At 51.4% G+C, this 21169-nt stretch overlaps 1 protein-coding gene across 1 annotated transcript; it reads left to right on the top strand.

Annotated features, from left to right (window-relative positions):
- The first annotated feature begins 8665 nt into the window (after nucleotides 1-8665).
- Nucleotides 8666-15320, top strand: TEKT3 (tektin 3). The gene is made up of 7 exons (XM_062506303.1): nucleotides 8666-9241; nucleotides 9756-9839; nucleotides 11307-11377; nucleotides 11612-11755; nucleotides 12931-13153; nucleotides 13665-13819; nucleotides 15089-15320. Exons 1-7 carry the CDS (start codon nucleotides 8666-8668, stop codon nucleotides 15318-15320), a joined length of 1485 nt encoding a protein of 494 aa, XP_062362287.1.
- The last annotated feature ends 5849 nt before the right edge of the window (nucleotides 15321-21169 follow it).

Genomic DNA, 21169 nt, shown 5'->3' with positions numbered 1-21169 from the left:
ACACAGGGCAGGGCTGGATGGGATATTGGGAATTAAGAATTGTTCCCTGGCAGGGTGGGCAGGCCCTGGCACAGGGTGGAATTCCCAGAGCAGCTGTGGCTGCCCCTGGATCCCTGGCAGTGCCCAAGGCCAGGTTGGACATTGGGAGCAGCCTGGGACAGTGGAAGGTGTCCCTGCTATGGCAGGGGTGGCAGTGGATGAGCTTTCAGGTCCCTTCCAAACCAAGTCATTCCATGATTCCGGAATTGTTGGTAATTGCAGATGATCAAGGCAAGCAGATCATGAAATAATTTCTCCAAAAAGTGTGGGAAAATGCAGATTTCCTGGTATGCTTTTCCTGCTTTTGTTATATATTGCAAATGTCTTCTGGTCATTATTTGCTTCACTGTCTTTATCTGGTTTTATCTGTTCTCATTGTTCCAAGGTGCAGTCAGGGTGGTTTGTTTTGCTCTGTCCAGCTGATGGCTGAAGGTGGATCACGTTCCAGGGCCCCCTTGCCCACCCCCATCACATTCCTTTGTGTGATGAATTTCTGGGTGCAGGACACTCCTCCTTTTGCAGGCCTGTGGGTGACACAGGGAGAGCCCAGCCTAGTGCTCCTCACACCACTCTGTGTCACAGGCCTGCTGCAAAGTGTCTGTCCTTGGATCGTGATTGTATATGGCAAAACTTAGGAAGAAACCATGGGATTTAGAGGAAAACTGAGAGGTTGGCTTTTGGGGGTTCAGGTAAAAATCCCAGCTCAAACCTCAAAATTGGAGCAAACCTTTATGAAGGAGAGTCCTCAATGGTTTTCATTCTTTCCCGTTAGTCTGAATGACATCCATCTCTCCAAAACATGCCAGAATTAACCTTTAACTGCAGGCAGCTCAGGATATAATCAGAAAACATCGTTTGCTTAAACTCCTTGAATATATTTGTCACTTCCAGGGGAAGAAGCCCATGGCTTCCATTTCATGGCCAAGCACCACGTGCTCCATCTGGCTGAGTGAACACGGGGCTCCAGGGACAAAAATGTCACGTAATACGAGAGAAAGTGTCAGCAAAATATTTATGTAATGAAATGTTAACGATCCCTCTAAAGGTCTATGCAGGGCAGGGCAAAGAGGAGCCTCTCCTCTTGCTGCAGTGTTACAGGGAGGGACAGACACACAGAACGGCACTGGTACCGGTGGAAAAGGGCCTATATTGGGCAATCTGATCTGCCCTTTCCAGCAAAAAAAAATCCTGACAAAAAATACCAAGTCATTTGCAGGATCTGATCTGATCTGATCTGATCACAGCTGTCTTAATTATTTTTCATCTCGACATGGAAATGGCTTCCCTTTGTTGTGGAGGATAAACATCCTGCGTGCTCCTCAGTCCTGCTGCTGCCCCAGGGCTGGAGCTCAGGGCTGGGCTGGGAGCTCAGCCAGAGCCAGCCCCATTTCCATGCAGGATCCAGCCTGGCATCCTGGCTGGGCTGGGGCAGCTGGAAGAAAAGCAAATTCTCTAAAAGGAAAGAACAGCTCAGGTCCAGGTTCTGATTCCAGCCGAATATTTGGCCACGTGAGCCTGGCAGCTTTGTTGTCCTTATTCAGCACCTAAAGGTAGTTGAAGTTTTTCAGATCACAAATCAAAACATCTCTTAAATGCACATGCTTTAGGTTTATCAAAGCCCTCAAGGCCAAATCTGACCAAAGAAAGTCTTGTCTGGAGTTAGACAATCCCTCAGGTGATCCCAAATAATGAGTGATACTGAAATGGAAAATTATTGCTTCATTTGTAGCAGCAGTAGCTCTGCAGGTGATCCCTCTGCAGAAGTGTTCAGTCAGTCAGGCACAGCCTGGCTGGTGCTCAAAACCAGCTGTGCTCACAAACACTTGCTTTGTTCTGTGTGTTAGGGACAAAGCAGCAAAGGCCACCTGGATTTTGGGAAGTTGAAATAAAAGCAGCTAGAATTTAAATTGTGTTTTGGCTGCAGCCTCTGAGGTCCTCTGGGCACATCACAGAATCATAGAAAGTCTTGGGTTGGGAGGGACCTGAAAGCTCATCCAGTGCCACCCCTGCCATGGCAGGGACACCTTCCACTGTCCCAGGCTGCTCCAAGCCCAGTGTCCAACCTGGCCTTGGGCACTGCCAGGGATCCAGGGGCAGCCACAGCTGCTCTGGGAATTCCACCCTGTGCCAGGGCCTGCCCACCCTGCCAGGGAACAATTCTTAATTCCCAGTATCCCATCCAGCCCTGCCCTGTGGCACTGGTGAGCCATTCCCTGTCTCCTGTCACTCTCTGCCTGGGTAAAAATTCCTCTCCCTCTTTTTTCCAAGTGCCTCCAGGCCCTGGCAGGGGCTCTGAGCTCTCCCTGGAGCCTCCTCTTGCGCAGGTGAACACCCCCAGCTCTGCCAGCGCGGCTCTGGATGTGTCGGGCTGGAGTGGAGTAGATGTTCCCTCCGCTTCCAATCCTCCTGCCCGAGCTGTGGGCTTTGTCCTACAGCCAGGGAGGGAGGGACGTGGGGGAAGGACAGGGTGGACACTGGCAGCGTGTCCCTGGGCTGGGGCGGTCAGGGCACCGCATACTCACGGCTCACCGGGTCCTTGAGGGGGTTTTGCTGGATTTCCCTGCCCTGGTGTACCAGGGGTTTGACAGGAGCTCTGCCCAGGGCTCAGCCAGGGCACGCTGGGGCTGCACGCTCAGAACGGATCCTCTCCTGCAGCTCAAGCACAGCATCCTGTGGGCAGTGCTGTGCCCAGCAGGTTCTCTGCAGCCATTCCCAGCAGGAACATTTCCTGGGGGAAGAGTGCACTGGGACATGGTTCCCTTCCCCTGAGCTGGAGCAGGGACATAGCAGTGGAAGGGGACACATGGGACATTCCCTTCTGGAGCTGCAGCGGTCTCAGGGGTACCTGGGGCTGCTGGGATTATTATGGGATTATTGCACTTCCTATATCAGTGATCCTACAGGCCAGGAGTCAGGAGCACTTCTTCAGCAAAGGCTACTCTCTGGTCACGTCCTGAGTGGCACCAAAAGGACATGGAACATGCCCAGCTTGTGCCAGGGGACAATGCAGGGCACAGCCCCCTCTCCAAAGCCTGGGGAAGGGTGTTGGGGTGACCATGGAGGGAGCACCTTGGCAGTGCCGGAGGGGAGCTGAAAAGTGAGAAGATTTTGGGGGTTGGGACTTGAAGATGTTTAAGGTCCCTTCCAACTCAAACCATTCTGTGATTTTAATTTTCTAAAAAGCAATTTCCATGAATTCTGGTTTGTAGTTTTTCCCAGATGAGCTTTCTGGGCCCTTCCACACCAGGATTATGTTCAGACCTCACTATTTCCTGAGGGGCAGGAGCTGAGGTTGTTCCTATCAGCTCTGCAGATGTTTTGATCCTTTTGCTGTCTGTGGAGTCACAGCCTGAATACGATGACAGGGGGGAAAAAATCCAGTAACTGCCTCCCTTTTCCAATGCAAGCCCTCTGCCAAAGCAATAAAAAACTTTAAACAATGGCCAGTCATGACATAAACCAGCCATGGAGCTCTCTGCCAAAATTCACCTCAAGAAAAGAGGTCCAGAAATAAACAGTAACCTATAAAAAGCCCCACAGACTTAGAGAGTCCCCTCGGTGTGTTAATTGCTTTCACATCTGGCTCTGAAATGAGGAGTATGTAAGGAGAGGCCACCAATAACTCGCTGCAGCTGAGCACTAAAGCATGTGTGGAGCATCAATCACCAGAGCCATCCACTTCTACTCAGAGACCTCAGATGCTGGGGCTCACTTTTAAATTTTGTTTAAACTGCCCTGAAATAATGGAGCTGATGTTAATAAACAGCACGTGGTTGAGCACTTTCCCAGGTGGGATGTTTCAAGGTAAATGTAGAGGGACTGTGTTCATTTCCCTTTTCTCCCTCCATCAGTAATTGGAGCAGTTTTTGCCTGCCTTTCTTGGGAAGAAGTCAGCCCCAGGGTGGGAGGAAGGTTTGATAATCAAGGGCTGCAGCCAGGTGGGACATACAAAGGAAAAAACAGGGGATGGTTTCAGGAGAACTTTTCACTTTTCAGTGACCCCAAACTGTGACCTTGTGTGAGCTTGGCTGCAAGGTCCAAACTCCCCCAGGCTCCTCTCACATCCCAGCGGGGCAGAGCTGTGCTGGATGCTCTGCACCCCCTGCTCTGGGCTCGTGTTCACCTCCCAGCCAAGGTCTGAAGCTTTTAGGTGGTCCAGGGGGACACGGAGCTGTCTCCTCCTGCTGCTTTGTGCAGCTGGGGGATTCTGTGCTGTGAGAATCTGTGCTGGGCTTGTTGGGTGCAGTTCAGAGCACACCATTCCCACTGCCCTGGACTTTGCAGTGCCCTCAGTGCAGGGAGCAAAGCCCAGAGCTCCCCCAGCCCAGGAGGGACTGAAGAGGCTGCAGGGAGGCTCTCCCTGAACTCAGTTTTTTTTATTTCTGATGGTTCCTGGGCACTGCTGAGAGCATCACCAGTAAGTGATGACATTTTCTGAGGTCACCACTGCTGTAATTACAGGAGTGATCCCAGGCTTAACCTTGGGGATGAGCAGAGCCTGCCCTGAGCATCTGTGGTTTGGTGGTTGTGACTCATCACGAGAGCTCAGGGAGGGATTTGTGATGATTTATTCATGCCACATTTATTGTTTGGAAAGCTCAGTCAAATGCTGCTCTGGTTAGACTGAATAAATCAGCTGCCACCTTACTTTAGGTCTACTTCTAGTTTATTTTTGATCTCTTCATTGCTTTCTCTCTAAAAGCCTCATATTCAGAGGTGAAAATCATCTCAGAGAATCGTGGAATGGTTTGGGTTGGGAGGAAACCTAGAGCCCATATCATCGCAGCCCTGCCATGGGCAGGGACACCTGCCTCTGCCCCAGGCTGCTCCAAACCCTATCCAGCCCAGCCCACTCTGGGGTTCTGTGGTACTGTGAATGAACAGTTGATCCCTTTCAGGCAGGTGCAGCATTTATGGGAGACAGAGGAATATTCAAATGTGAATCAAAGAGTGACTGGGCTGCTCTGGCTACGTGCAGGCTCACAGGGGGTGCTGTCAAGGATCTGGATATTTTCAGGGTATTTTCAGCGGGGCAGCTTCTGACCCAGTGTAATGCTGTATTAATAGACAGCAGAATGTAGAGCTGTGACACAAAGATTGACATGTCTTGGCAGTAGATTTTGTACTCAGGTATCTAAATGTATCCCTTGAAATTCCAGTTTGGCCAGCCTGGACTGCCATGCTGAGAACTGGCACCTCTGCTTCCCACCAGCTTCTCGGTTCAGCCTGGTTTTGTTCTTTTATTCTGAGCTAAACTGGTTGAGGCTTCAGCACAAGCTGTGTCCTCACATGTCCACCCAAACTGGATGTGCCCCAGCACAACTGGGTGGGGACAGTTTGTAATTTTAGTGATGTTGCAGCTGTTGGAGTTGTAGTCAGAATTAAGGAACAGGTTCAATTACTCGAATAAATGGTGGTGGTGTAAACAGCCTGTTTAATTCGCTGGGGTATTCAGAGATCTGGGATTTTGGCATCACAGGCTCTGCGCTTGGCAGCTATTTTAGAGTCACTTGTGGTATCTGACTGTGTTACCTGTGCCAATTCTTCTAATCTTTGCAGCTTTTAGGATGTATGAGAGGAGGTCTAGGGTGGATTTCAGGAGAAGGTTCTTCCCCCAGAGGGTGCTGGGCACTGCCCAGGCTCCCCAGGGAATGGACACAGCCCCAAGGCTGCCAGAGCTCCAGGAGTTTGGACAGCGCTACCAGGGATGCACAGGATGGGATTTTGGGGTGTCTGTGCAGGGACAGGGGTCGATGATCCTTGTGGGTTCCTTCCAGCTCGGGACATTCTGTGGTTCTGGTGGTACCAAAGCTTGGCCCACTGTGATGTCCTCACTGTCCCTCTGTTGTGCTGCTGCCCTGGAAGGTCCTTCCTGGGCTTCACAGAGCACCCCTGGGCGCTTTACAACATTATCAAATTATTATTGCCTAATTTAGCAAATACTTCAAAAGCCCTGGGGTTGCCTCCCACAATTAGTGGTGTCCCTGGCTGGGCAGTGATTCATCTGAACAGAATTAGCCACAGGCAGGGCGTGAGAGCCTAGCTGGAGCTGGGAGCGTGCAGGGAGCAGAGAACTGGGCTGCTCCCAGGGTGGGTGGGTGTTCTGCTGGGGACAGAGCTTGGCAGGCTTTAACTGCCATTATTTAGCTGGTTTGGCTGTAGAAAAACCAACTGATGTGCTGGATGTTTTGTTTCAGGTTGATGAAGCTGATTCCTCCTGTGGCTAAAGCAGGACGGGTGAATGTTTAATGTGAAATGAAGATGTGCTGCACTTTGTGTACACGAAACACTTTGGGATTCATTTTCTGTCACTCTATGGCAAGAGGCAGAGCTGCCCCAGAGAGCCCAGCTCAGGAGGGATTGCCAAGGGGTCACCAGAACCTGGGAAACCTCTTGGTACAGTCCCAGTCTGCAGCTGCAGGAGTTGGGAGAATCAGGAGAAACTGAAGCTGTGAGAGGGCAGAAATACCAGCCTGGGTACTCAATGAGCCATGGACACAGATGGGAAATTAAGGAAAAGAAGATATCCCTCTGAATTAAGTGAGACATGGAAGCAGAGCTGGATGGTGTCCTCAGAAGCTAAGAGACCTCCTTGGATGAGCTGGGGTGCTTGGGCTCACCCCCAACATCCCTCCCGTCTCCTCCTGTCTGCCTCTTCCCAGGCTAAAGCCAGAGACAACTGGGAAAGCATTCCCAGAAATATTCCCAGCATCACTGGATCACGAGGCTCTGTCTGACCCAGGAACACCAGTGAGGACACTGGGTTGCCCAGTGAGGCACTGGTTTCCCAGGAGTGGCTTTGGATGCACAAGGGCTGTACTGAGCCCCACTGATGGCACTGGGGGCTGCCCAAGGGTGGGATCAAGTTGCCCAGGGGTGACACTGGGTTACAGAGAGTCTGCACGGAGTTCCTGACTGGAATGCTTTGGGTTGGAGAGAACATTCAAGCTCATCTATCCAACCCCAGCCATGGACAGGGACACCTCCCACCAGACCAGGTTGCTCAGAGCCCCAGCCAACCTGGCCTTGGATACTGGGGTGGCACTGGGCTGTCCACTGATGGCACTGAGCTCATAGGACTATAAAACATCCCAGGTTGGAAGGGACCTGTAAGGATCCTGCTCCTTGCAGGATATCCTTCACCTAAATCAGGTGGCCACGAGCATTATCCAGCCACTCAACACCTGTCCCTGGTTGCCCAGGGGCTGCACAAAGCTGCCCAGCAGGGCAGGAACTGGGATGCCCTGGGAGGCATTTACTGGCCCCACGTTGCCCATCCAGCAACCTGTGCTGCCATTGCTGTGGCCATTACAGGGCGGGTCAATGGCCAGGACGGGTCACAGAGCCAGTCAGTGTCACAGACCCCGCTCGGAACGTGGTCACTGGTCACGGAACCCCCTGTCCATAGCAACGGGGTCCTGCAGAGCCAGGCAGGGCCAGCAGCACCGCAGCAGCCAGTGATGAACAGCAGCACCCCCAGACACCCCCAGCCCAGAGCTCAGCCAGGGGGGAGCTGTGCTTCACCAGGAGGGAGGAGCAGCACAGCCGGTACTGGCCTCGGCCCCAAACCTCCTCCATCCCCCACACATCCCAGGTTGGGTGGGAAGCAGCTCCTGGGCTGTGCCCATGTCCAAGAGTGCTGGAAACTCTCATCGTGGTGTGGTTTATCCCAAGGGGGATGCGAAGGAGTTTATTTCAGCTGGAAATGCATGGAAAAGTAGTAATCCAGTCCATTCCCAAAGCTTTTTCTCTCTTAAACACTTGTCTGTCAGTGTCTAAAAGGGAAGGATTTATTTGCAGGGTGGGAGCCAAGGAAAGCATCTCCCACTCTCCAAATACTGCTCCCCAGGTAAATAAGTGGCATGGAGATAGGGAATGGCAGTGGCCTGTCCCCAGCAGGGACAAAGGCCTGGAATCACTGGTTTGTGGAGCAGCACATTCAGGAACGTTGTTGGAGCTGAGCACAGACATCCTCAGGTCTGCCAAAGTCATTCTGAGCCAGTCACACCTGTGAAAGCCTTTGTGCTGAATTTGAGGGTGTGAGTGTCCCACTGTCCATCCCAAAGCCAGGCTGGATCTGGGATAAGACTCACTGGCCTGGGCTGGAAGGGACCATCCCTGCCATGGCAGGGACACTTTCCACTTCCCAGGGTGCTCCATGTCTCATTTCCAACCTGCCCTTGGGTACTTCCAGGGGTCCAGGGGCAGCCACAGCTGCTCTGGGCACCCTGTGCCAGGCCCTGCCCACCCTCACAGGGGAGGTAATTAGATTGATAGGGAAAATGAAGGAATAATAGGAAATAAGGAATTAAGGAATAAGGAAAACAAAAGTGTAAGATCTGTGGTCCTCCTAAGCAGCCATGATTTGTTTCTCTCCTCATTTCAAGACCTGACACAAGATACCAACAGCAAAGTTGGTGTCAAATCCCTCCCTATCCAAATGCTTGGGATGCTGTCAGAGGGGATTTACATTCAGGAGATTTAGGGGCTGTGTGGATGCCCTGGGCACGGCTGGTCCCATCACAAGCTGGGTGTTGCTGTAAGAGGTACCACAAGGACAGGAACTTTCTGAGTGAGGTCTTCCTCTGCCCCCTTTGTGCAGGACTCGCACCAGCAGCATTCCAGGATGGAACTCTATGGTTATCCCTTAAAAGCCAAGTTTAACCAGCCACGGCCACCACCTCCCAAGGTCCTGCCAGCCACCAGCACTGTGGCTGCCAACTACAAGAACCGCATTCCCTATCATCCCGAGAGCTTCAGCATGCCATGGATGCCCAACTCCTACTACAAAGCAGCTGCCCTCAACCCCACCTTGGCTCCCCTCACCGAAAACTTCCCTGGGCTTCCCCCCACCAAGATAGTTCCTTTTATTTCCGAGAGACCCAATCGTGTCTTCACCCGGCACACGCTGGATGACTGGCACAGGTCCAACATGACCAACTACAAGGAATCGGAGACCACCCGGCACAACGCGGAGCGCCTGCGGGCCGACCTGAACCGTGCCATCAAGGACGTGTACCAGCAGGCCAAGAGGACCCAAGGCGAGAGCACTAGGAACCTGGGAGAGCGTGTCAATGACATAGAGTACTGGAAATCCGAGCTCTGCATCGAGCTGGATGCCATTATCAGGGAGACCAATTCCCTGGCGGATATGCAGAAACGGCTGGAGAGAGCCTTGGCTGACACCGAGGGCCCCTTCCAGGTAGGGATCCTGCAACCACCAGCTCAAACATCTGCAGCCACTCAAACCTCTCAAAAAGTTCATCCCAGCTCTGTAACGTTGGAAAGTTTTCATGAAGAGCCCATTAGTTGAGTCAGTGATAAACAAATCCCCTGCATCTGCTGCATTCTCCTCCAGCACATGCTGAGCACATCACTGCAGTGTTTGTTTAACCAAATATTTCTATATCCAAAATCCTGGCTTGGGACACAAAGTCCCATGTCTTACTACGAGGCTCTGGGGAGGTCAACACCAAGCCTGGCAGAGTCCCTGCAGTCTGCTGTGGTGGCCTGGGGGCATGTGGGCTCCCTCCCATTGAATCCATGCCGATGTTGCTGCTGTTGTCAGCTAATTCAGTTGCTTCGGGCAGCTTTTTCCAGGCTGCCATCCTCTACCCACCTGTATTTTCTTTTCCTGCATTCCCTGACATGGGCACTGTCCCTACAGGGAGCCCTGTCCCTGCAGCCAGCGCTGATGTCACAACATGTCCCCACAGGTGGCTCACAAGTGTTTGCTCCATCGGGAGAAGAGGATGGGCATCGACCTGGTCAATGATGACGTGGAGAAACAGCTCATCACAGTGAGTCTGGCAACACACATCCCGTGTCTAAGTTATTTTTACCTAAACTCCCCATAACTAGTATGGCAGCCCTGTTCCCTCAGTGGCTCTTCAGCACTGATGAGATGCTGAATTCTTCAACCCCCCAAACTTGCTGGGGCTGGAGCTGGTGTTCCCACCCAGCAGTATGTCCATGGCAGAGGAAGGAAGAGCTGGAAATGAGCCGGGTTTGTGTGACATATCTGGGTCCTCTGACCCTCTTGGAGGAGTGTGGGAGATGGTTCTGCCTTTCAGAGTCCTGCCTGCACAGATCTCTATTTATATGACCTGTCTCTGTATTTGTAGCACATTCTGTATATCACACAGACACAGATGGAGAGGGCAGGGTGCGCCTGACAGCTTGTCTGCTTTCCCCAGCTTTATTATGTTGGGCCAATAAACTATATTAATTACACTTCCCCCAGCTCTGCTTTGCTCAGGGCAGAGTGGCTGCAGCAGGACTGTCACTGTGTGCTCAGGCAACGGATTTGGTAGAAATCATAAAAATCTGCACTCCTGCCTGCCTTTACCTAGGCTGCTTTAAATCATGAATTAAAAGCAAACATGGCACAGCAAATGGGATACTAATGCAGGGTACAGTGAAATATAATCACTGCCAAAGCCTCACAAAATTGGGAAGGAAATTGCAGCCCCTGGGCCTGTGAAGCCACTGCTCTCTTAAAAGATTTTTTTGTTATGAGTCAGGTCCTGAAAAATTAAAAGATTAGTCTAAAGGTCATGAAGGTTTAGGAAAATTATCAGAGCTTATATCTCCATAATGCTATTTAGGTTTTTGAATGTTTGGGATGTATTTAGACTGTGTATTCAGCTGGCTCCTGCAAACAGGAGGGATTGAAAATCCCTGGGTTTGGAGCAGTGATCACCTGTCCCTGGAAACCTTCATGGGTGCAACAGGCTTGTTCTGGAGACAAGGGAGCTGAGAGCAGCATGAACCTTCCTCCAGGGGAGATAAACCCTGCCTAGAACTGACCGGGAGTTTACACCAAAGTCCTCTTGTCCCATACGGAAGGGATTTCTTGTGGGCAGAAAAATGCCCTGGGATGGCAATGGGGATGTGTGGGCTGCTGGCCCAGGGCACTGCTGGCCCAGGGTACCACAGTGACTGCTCATGTCAGGTCAGGATCCAGCCCTGTCTCCTTGTAATGGAGAACAGCCCTGGCCATTGATGTCAAGATGAAAACACCTGGGAACACACCATGAAAGTGATTTCAGAGGCCCTGGCCATGGCCACAGTCCCCTCCTGTCCCCTCCTGGTCCCTGGGCATGGCCCAGCTGCACAGGTGGGTGCACTGGGGCTGGGGTCCCTTCCTGCACCCCATGTTTGCTGTGGGGGAAGGGGAAGTTCCTGCTGTGTGCGAGGCCCGGGGGGAGGAGTGCCCAGGATGTCTGAGCACCGATGCTGATGGGGTTCGTTCTGCATTTGCCCAGGAAATCAAGATCATCAGGTCCTGCCGGGAGAGGTTACAGCAGTGCCTGGACACAGTGAATTCCCAGCTCATGTAAGGAGGGCTCTGGGCCCTTGCTGCAGGGGTAATGTGCATCTGCGGCTGTGCCGTGTCCCCCAGCAGATCCCTGCTGCACCCCTCCCCGATTAACCCACCAGGTTAAAACCCTGCAGGCTCTGGGGAGGCAGGCAGGGGTGCTCCGGGAGCACGGAGGGGCTGAAGAGTGGGATGGGCAGAAAACCATCCCACACCTTCATCCCGACTGGGGCTGCTGTTTGTGTGCTCCAGGTGCAATAAGGAGGCCCGGCAGGAGCTGGAGAAGGACCTGGCTGACAAGCAGATGGGCCACCACATCGACAGCAAGTGCTACCAGCTGAAGAACACCTCCAGAAACATCCACTTCTTCAAGGGTGTGGAGAGGATCGATGCCACGTGAGCACTGGGGGCCTGGCTGGCACAGAGCCTGGCCTGGCAGGGAGCTGCGCTTTCCCAGCCCTCTTTGAAGGCACATCCATCCCTCCTGGAGACACCCACCTCCAGGGATTGTTTCCCTCTGGGCTCTCCAGGGAGAGAAGAACCCTCTGCTTTCAGCTGGATGCTGAACACCTGGCAGGCAAAAGCGAGTCCGACCTAATTAAACATTAGATCAGAGCTCAGAGCTCAGCCTGCAAATGAATTCAGCCCAGCACCTCTGCACAGCCCATTAAGTTCATGCATATTTTCAGAGATGTCTCAGTGCTTGCCTGAGTGCTCCTCACTGATGGAAAGTCTGGGGGCTCTCTCCAATATAGAGAGGGCCTGGCAGGGAGCTGAAATGACCCAGAAAATCAAGAAATGAGACCGTGGTCCTGGGACAGGGTTCAGCGGCTTTTGGGTGCCAGGAATTCAGCTTTGCCTCTGCAGGAAATGAACAGTGACCTAACCCAGCACTCACAGAGAGATGCCCAAGTGGCAGAGGGCTGAGAGAATAAATCTGCTCACACAAACCCATGAAGTTTATGGATAGGCACAGATTGAGACCATTTTTCTAGTAGTTTGAATAATTATTCACAGTAGAGCTCAGACATATTTAGACAGGCAAATGGATTGCAAAGGATTCAGGCTGAAATTCAGAGGGGGGTAAAATGTGCCGAGAATCAGCAGGTTTTAAATGGAGCTTATGTGGTATTTAAGTCTTTTGTTGACCTTGTTCTGGACTACTGCACAGGCAGGAACTTCATCCCAAATGCACAGACAGGGAATGGAGTGGGATCTAAAGCTAGTTCAGTTTAGTAGGAGACTGAGACGGGCTGTGAGCAAAAGGAATTGACTGAATTGTGATCTGTGTGTCCTTGTGAGGCTGGGAATTCCTCAGCAGTTAATGCTTTGAAGGTGTAAATCGCAGCTCCGATTGGAATCTCTATTTTTTTATGGGAGAATCTCTTGTTTGTCTGAGCTTTCACAAGTTCTCTTTGTGAACACACACTCATTTGTTAAATATCATCACCCAAACGGGCTCCAGATGTTTCACTTCCATGTAATTGAATTAAGAGCGTAGATTTCATTTGCATCAGTCTGCGCCCAGGCTCAGCAGCGCAGCTTTGCTAAGGCTGTGCTCTGCCCCTCAGGGTCTCGGTTCCAGAGACGTGGGCCAGGTTCACGGACAGCAACATCTTCCGCTCGCAGAGCGCGCGCACGGCCTCGGCCAAGCTGAGGGCGAGCACCGAGAGCCTCCTCATGGGCACGGCCGACGAGATGTGGCGCCAGTTCAGCAAGGTGAACGACGCCTTCACCAGCCGCATCACCGAGACCGCCAACGCCAAGAGCAAGATCCAGACACACCTGGCCAAGGTGCCCCACTAACGTCCTCCTGAGGGATGGCCGCTTCCCCCTGGGCTCCCTGCTCTGCTCTGCCAGGCACAACAGGGGGACAGCAGTCCTGGGACCTGGCTTGGGACTCATGGGAAGCTTCCTGGGAAGGGCTCAGACTGGTTAAGTTTGCAGCACTAGGGGTTGATGCCAAATCCTTAAATGAGGAGCTGTTAAAACCTTTCCCTGTATTAGCTGATGGATGATCCATTCTTGCAAGAAGCAATTTTGGGAAGCTGGTAATTCAATAGATCCATCAGTGCTCCTAAATCTCCTCTGCTCCCAACTCTCCTCTGATGTGGCAGCAAGAGCAAAGAGATTTTCCCTGAAAGCTCTGCTGGATCTGTGCCTTGTGGTGGAGCAACAGTGGCCTGAGCCCAGGGGGCTGTTTATGGAACTTGTTTTATTTTCTGCACAAGCAGGAGAAAAGGGAATGATGTGATCAATTGAGAAGGTATTTTTTTCATTGATACCTATGTTTGTTTCACCCCAGACACGACAGGAAATCTTCCAGATCGAGACAAAGATCCAGGTCATCCAGAAGACCATAAAGGACAAAGAAACTCAGTTGAAGGTGGCTCAGACCCGGCTGGATGAGCGCACAAGGAGACCCAACGTGGAGCTGTGTCGGGACGCTGCCCAGATCCAGTGAGGCTGGGCTGAGGGCTGCCAGGGCTCAGGGCGGGTAACTCAGGGGCATCTCTGTGTGACAAAATGGCTTTTTTCCTCCCTAAATATTCCTTCTACAAGTGCCCTGGTCAGATCTAAAGCACTGAGCAGGTGTCCCAGCCCTCCTGGGAGAGCTCTTCACCTGTGATGGATGCTGGGCACCTTGGCTGGGTGCAGCCTTATGCCACCCCATGGGGAGCTGGCATTTTCCCACTTGGGAGATTCCCACTTCTCTCCTGCCTCATCCAGGTGGCTGAATGTGCTCGGTTTTGGAGGATAAGCCTCTTACTCTCCCTGCTGTGGCCATTCAGCACCCTAAGGGGGCTTAGAAAAAGGAGGGAGAGGGCCTTTTATACAGGCAGAGAGTGACAGGACAGGGGGCAGTGTGATATTGGGAAGAAATTCTTCTCTGTGAGGGTGGGCAGGCCCTGGCACAAGGTGCCCAGAGCAGCTGTGGCTGCCCCTGAATCCCTGGCAGTGTCCAAGGGCAGGTTGGAAATGGGGCTTGGAGCAGCCTGGGACAGTTGAAGGTGTCCCTCTGGATGGGTTCTAAGGTCCTTTCCAAACCAAACCACTCTGGGATTCTGGTCTACCACCGAGCCCTTCCTTTTGGTAACTCCAAGGAACGGTGCACATGTGGAGCTGTCCTTCATTTGCTGGGCACACTGGAAATTCTTCCAAGGACTTTGGGATCGTGGCCCAAGGAGTACCCAGCAGCAGCCCTGAGTGCCCAGCAGCAGCCCTGGGAGTCACCCAAAGCTCACTGCTCTTCCTGGGAGCCCTTTGAGCACAGTTCCCCTTTCGAAGTGATTTAAAACCAGCCCCAGAACTGGTTCAGCATCTCACATGCCACTGGTTTTTCCATCCTCCACTTGTTCCACGCTCCCCTTTATCCTATCCCAGTGCCCTGTCCTGCTGTGTGTGTCTCCTGTGCAGGACCCCTGCACGGGGAAATCCAGGAGGGTGAACCAACAAAGCCACAAGCCAAACAGAAACGGGAAACCACAGCTGCTCATCCTTGTCCCCGGTGGCACAAGCTGCTCTGGCAGACGTGGCTGAACACATCCAGAGCTTTGGAACAAACTTCTCCAAAACACTCCTCCCTGTGGAGGCAGGGAGGAGCTCTGCCCTAGGCTGTCCCATACCAGGGCACGAGCGTGCTGCTGATGGAAACCCTGTGCCCAGAGGGCCCATCTGGGTGGACACCACCTCCCCTGGGGGCTCTGACCAGCTCCCGCTGTTTTCCAGCCTTGTCCAAGAGGTCAACGAGATCAACGAGACACTGCGGAACCTGCACCAGTGCCTGCGGGCTTCTGAGGACATGCTGCAGATGCTGGTGCGCTCCAAGGGGGTCCTGGAGCACGACCTGGTGGTCAAGAACAACTCCCTGTTCATCGACCAGGAGCGCTGCATGGGGATGCGCAAGAGCTACCCCAGCACCGTGCAGATCCTGGGCTATGTCTCAGCAGGACTCACCTGAGCGCTCAGCTCAGGGCACATCCCCACTTTCTCTCAGCTTCTTTGCAAATACATTGTTGCAATTTCACAAATTTGTTAGGATTTCATTTCCTGGTGTAAACTCCGGGTAGAAATTAAATTAGTGTTTTTGTTTGTTGGGTTACCAGGATGATTCTTTCCCTTTGTATTTTCTCTTTCACTGTGTGCCAAGAAGGAGCTGAAAATATCCTGTATGTCACCAAATCCACCCACGGGGACCCATTCCTCCCCTTCCAGTCTGTGTTTTCAGGAGAAAAACTGTCGCATCTTCCTCCTTTTGAGTGTATGTGATGTGGAGAAGGCACAAGGGGAAGTAAAGCCACTTGTCAGAATAATGAGCTGCTGACATCCAGGATGGATTTTTAATGGTGCAGCAGAAGAAAGACAAACTGTCCCGGAAAGAGTTGCAGTTTGTGCTGTTCCCAAAATAGAAAAATGTGCATTTTAAGCAGATTTCTTGTGATAATTGTCTTGCTTTTTAAAAATGCTAAATGCCATCAAAAATGTCAGTGCTGGGGTCCTAAAAAGAGGAAGTAAATTCAACTTGGAGAAAGTTCATTGAAGAAAATACTGTGGGTATAATTTTGGGTTCCTAATTTAGCCTCTCATGTGTAGTTCATTGGGAGCACCAAAGCACTTTGAAGATAAAGAGATTAATTGTGTTTTAACCCCTCTGGCTGCACAGTCTTTTCTTGTGCTGCAAATCCAAGTGATTTTACCAAGTATTGGAATTTTCAGAGGGTAAGTCTTCAATCAATCTGAGGGGGAGTGTGAAAGTAATTTTGCAGTTTTTCTCCTTAGACTATTGCATCTCTTGAGTCTTTTAACCTCAGCTGTTGATCTCAGCTTAAAACCTGTGTGCACCAGGAATCCCAAAGGGGCTCCAGTCCCTCCCTCCTTCAGAAATCCGGGGCAGGGACCACCAGCCCAGCGTGGGGGCTCGCAGGAGCTGGGAGCACCTTTCCTTGTCTCCTATCCCCAGATGACTCCTCCTCACCCCTCTGCCCTCCCCACCCTCCCTGGCCCCAGCTCCTGCCCGGCCTCAGTGCCCTGGCAGGATCTCCCTCCCAGCACCAGCCCTAAACAGGAAGCAATTGTCTTTCTAACCTTTTTTTCTTTACTAGCACTTTTGTCAAGACTAAAAATAGATTTCCTCTACTCGGTGTGTGTCTTGGGGATGGAGTCTGTCAGAGGCAGCAGCTGCCCTTTCCAAAGGAAAGAGACAACTGCGAGCAGGAGAAACTGCCCAGCCAATCTCACCTTCCCTTTCTCCACTTCCCTGCCTCCCAGAGGAGCCAGTGGCTCCCTGCTGTTCTCTGTCTGTGCTCCGAGCCCAAAACCTTCCCAGCCCCTGGTGATTTTGGCTGATCCACTTGTCTGCAGACCCATTCCAGATGTTCTCAGGCAGAGCTGCCAGGCTTTTGGGCCCCAAGAGTTTGTTCCCAGCTGAGTGTGGGGTGCAGAGGCACCCACAGCCTTTTGCTGAAAGTCTCCAGCCTTTTAGTACCAAGAGCCAAGTCCTGGCACCAGCACAGCTTTGCCTTCATTTCACTTCCACCTTTGGTTTTGAGTCATGTCAAAAATATCTGGGCTCTGTTTTACAGTGAGGGCACACCAGGATCAGTCTCCACTTTTCTCCCATTTTGCTTTTGGAGCTCCCCAAACTCTGATCTTTCCCACTGGCCCAGATCCTTCAGGACTTTCTCCTAACTGCCAGCATTTATGTGGTGCTGCAATTACACAACTCCATTTTCTCTCACTGTCCTGGCCTCTCGATGCTCCTTTCCACATCACTGCCAAAGTTTCTTTCCTCTGTTAGAGCCATGACCAGAGGAATTTCAGCTTCAGCTCCTCTAATTTCTTTCACAAATACTTTCCACTTCCCTGCAATTTCCCAGACGTTAGAGAATTCCCAGCTCCCTCTGGGGTTTCCTTCTCTCCACACCAGTTTTCCATAAGTTGACAGTACTGATGTCACTTCTGGCAGCTGATATATCACAATTCCCCCAGACACTTTGATCAGGGCATCCTACAAGTACTTCAGTGTGAGTCTTCTTCTTCCCCTGAGGGGAGCCTGCCCTACCACAAACTCCTGTCGAATGGGTCTGCAGGGAGAGAGTTTGAGTGCAATTCCAATGAACACGTGGCTTGTGGCCGGTTCTCCTGCACAGGGAGGGATTTGCTTTCCATGACAGAGCTGCTGCTGAGTGAAGCTGCTCCATTTAATCACTGCAGGGCTGGCTTTGGGATTTGAGCAGCCTTTGATGTGCTCCAGGATATGAAACAACAGCCCTGCCTCCTCCTGCTAATGGCTAAGATACCTTTCCTGCATGCCATTAAATGATTTCCTTTCAGAGATCACTTCTAAATCATAGTCCCAGCCCATCTTCCACCTTTCTGTACTGAGGGGATGGCTCCTTTCTCCACAAGAATGATGTGTCTGCTTTTATTGCTATTTATTGCTGGTTTATTGCTGCCTCTATCAGCCAACTTGCTGAGAAAGTTACTTTGTTGAAATTCCTTTGCATCTTACAACCATATTCCCACCCTTTTGCATCATTCCATTTGCATCACTGCAGCAAATCACTGCAGAGCTGGGTGCGTAAATGAATTGTTTAGACTGGAGGGAAGACAATAAATTAATAAACCCAGGACACTGTTGCTTCGTTTCAGTTCCAGGATCCAGGTGAACACTCCAGGGAGGCTAGGAAGAAACTTCTCAGAAAGGAGGTTTTGTTGTTTAAGAAAACAAAAATCATTGAATGCCCTGGAAGGGTCTGATATGAATTTGGGTGAAATCAAAGCTTGCCAAAACTCATGTTAACAATGTCTTGCGTAACTAGTGCAGATTACTGTGCTCAAGGGAGAGAGAATTCCCCAGACAGCATCAGCAATCAGAAAAAAAACCCAAAAAAACAACCCTCAGCTCATTGCTATTACGGGAAAAAAAAGGGAGAAAACTTTGGCAAAATGCTAAAGGAAAATGTGGGCACTGTAGGATTACAGAAATGCTTGTGCTGGCTCAGGCCAAAGTGCAGCCTCTGGTGCAGCCTCTGCCAGAGCCAACAGGAGATGCTGAGATAAAAGCACCAGAAGGCAGCAAGAGCTCTGTGAGATTCTCCCAGTCCACTTTCCCAGCTTCCAGTGATTAGTATCCCAAGGGCTTCCTGAGCAGTCAGGGCTGTCCTTGGGTTTCATATCCCCCAATGGATTTGTTTCATGTGCTCTTGCTCAAGTTGCTCTTGGAGCTCATGCAGCATCCACTGTGCTCCTCAGCAGGGATCCACAGGGCACGGAGCATCTGCATCCTCAGAGCAGCAGTGGCAACTTTGGGATCCTGGAGGGGACTGAAAAAGGGGCCACATCTGGCACCGCTGGAGCCAAAAGTGTAAAACTCAATACTTTGGGCAAAAATGTGGCTTGAAGCTGGTTTAGACCTGTGTCCTCTGTAGGGTCTGTTCTGTGCTGGCAGGAGAGGAGCACGAACCAGCAGCTCAGAAAGTATCTGAGGATGTTCACAGTTCCAGCTGGGGAGCCCAGTTGATTTTTTTGAGGGTTTTGGGGTCAGTGGGTAAATTTTGGTTTCCTTGAAATCAGTTAGGTTTTCTCCAGTGATTTCAGCCTGGCTCTATCAGTGCTGACAACTGGCTTGGAGTGGAAAACAAAAAGCTGGATGAAGTTGGTTTGGGGGCATGAATGCAGACAGGACTAAAGTGTTTTATAAATTCTTCTTTAACTGGTAGAAAACAAATCAGGAAAAATAATCCAATGCCTCCAAGACACATTAGACATTTTGTTATTGAAGTTTGCTGAATATAAAGTCTCCCTTTATGTTTTTTTCTGGTTGAAATATTTTTCCAATGCCCATTCCACCATTGTAAATATATTTGTGTATTTACATTTATATGTATATATATATATATCTATATTTATACATTTGCATGTGCGTTCTTCGAGGGAGCACTATAGATCCTGCACAAAGTGCAGCCAAACCATATCTTGCTCTCCTCGTTTTCCTAGTGGCACAGTCGTTTAAAAACGGGATTTTCCCCGCCTCGTTCCCTCCCCAGTCCCCAGCGAACGGCAGGAGGGGTTTGCTGACGGCAGCGCCGATTTCGGGCCCTGCCCTTTGCATTTCAAACCCTCCTCACTCATGGTCTTAATCATTAGGGTAGGGAACAGGAAGCGAGTCCCTAAAACTGTGATGAGAGCAAAATGTGGGGTTAAACAAATTCATCCTCATAAAGACATACAGCGGAAATATTGCCCTTTTGTGTAGTTGGGAACGGTTTGTTTTAAGAGGGGTTTCATTCACCTGGCCCGAGGAAAGGGATGAGCAGAGCCCTGATGTGCCATTCCGTTGATGTCACACAGTGAAATGAGCATTACCTCCCTTTCAGTCCATCCATGCCTTGTCAGATTAGCATCTGAGCCCCATAAAGTGATAGAAACCCCACTTTGCCTCCTGGATTCTCATCATTTTATTCTAGAATTTCAAGCTGAAACATAATACTGAAAGTTGTCCCATGGAATAGATTCAAAGTGAGAAATCCACATTTTTTTACCCGGAGTTTATACAACTCGTAAATCTTCCAGTGTTCCCAGCACAGCCTGTGGCCAATCTTGTTTGTACACAAAATATTTTTCCAATTTATTGTGGCGCCTGCTTTGACTTCGGCGGGGGTGGCACTGCCACCGAGCTCCGGGGGCCCCGGGAGCGCCTGCAGCCTGTCCCACCTTGGCTGTGACCTTGTCTCTGTAGCAAAACCCCGAGGGCTCAGCTGTGAGCATCCTCACTTCCTCGCCTCCTCACTTCCTCGCCTCCTCACTTCCTCACCTCCTCTCCTCCCTGCATAGGCTCCCTCCAGCATCTCTGGCTGACAAAAGGTGCAAAGAGGAGCCTTGCCCCAGCCTGGTACCAGAGCTCTGTCTCAGCACTCACAGCAGCAGCTGATGTTTGTCCACAGCCCTGCTCGGTTTGAACAGTGCACCTTTCCAAAAGAAGTGTGCAAGAAGCAGGAGAGTGATGTGCTCTTCTCTCTGGGCTTTCTTCACCATTTCCAATCCATGTCTCTCAGCCAAAACTGACTTGGTTACTCAGAGACTGCTCTTTTCCCTGGTTTGACTTTCAGATATTTCTCCCCATGCTTAAAAATCTGCTTTAGGCACCTTTTTCAGAGGCGGAGCTGGGGCGGTTTTGCTGTCCTGCACTCACGGAGGAGCTCGGGAGCTGTCTGTGACCCCCACACCTCCCAAAGCCTTCCTCCAGTGTGTCCCGCTCTGCTCCAGGGAACAGGTTGGATATTTTGTCCAGAAACAGCAGCCGAGATCTCAGACCCGCAAACCCAGATCAGAGAATCAGATCCAGAGGCTGGATGGCAGCTCTGGGGACAAGACCTTTCTCTCTCAGCCCCGAGTGCGGGGGCTCCTTCTGGCACCCGGCCCACAGGGCCAGGACAGCCCCAGTCAGCCTCGTTAGCCAGGAAGGTTCTGATGGTGGCACGGATGTTTCGGTCCTCTGGATGGCACTGACAGGCGTCACAGGGTGCAGAGAGACGGCAGCGGCAGAGGAATTGGTGGGATTTTTTGGAGGGGAAGGGAAATCGCATCCTTTGGAGTCTCATTTCAGCTGCTGCCTCTCTCCCCCGACCCCCTGGGTGCTCTCAGTTGCACTCCCACTCGCTGGTTGGAGCCTGTACCGGGACCCCTTCCGTGAGTGTGAGGAGCCCGTGCTGCAGGAACACGGCTCTGCTTGCCAGGAGAGAGGAGCCAAGCACGCTTCCCCAGCTCCCTTCTCCCAAGATTTACAGCCCGGGAGGCTGGATGCCGAAT

The sequence above is a fragment of the Cinclus cinclus genome, chromosome 20 (genome assembly GCF_963662255.1).
Source record: "Cinclus cinclus chromosome 20, bCinCin1.1, whole genome shotgun sequence".
Lineage (NCBI taxonomy): Eukaryota > Metazoa > Chordata > Aves > Passeriformes > Cinclidae > Cinclus > Cinclus cinclus.
The sequence above is the reverse complement of the archived record's forward strand: the minus strand, read 5'-3'. Positions and strand labels throughout refer to the sequence as shown.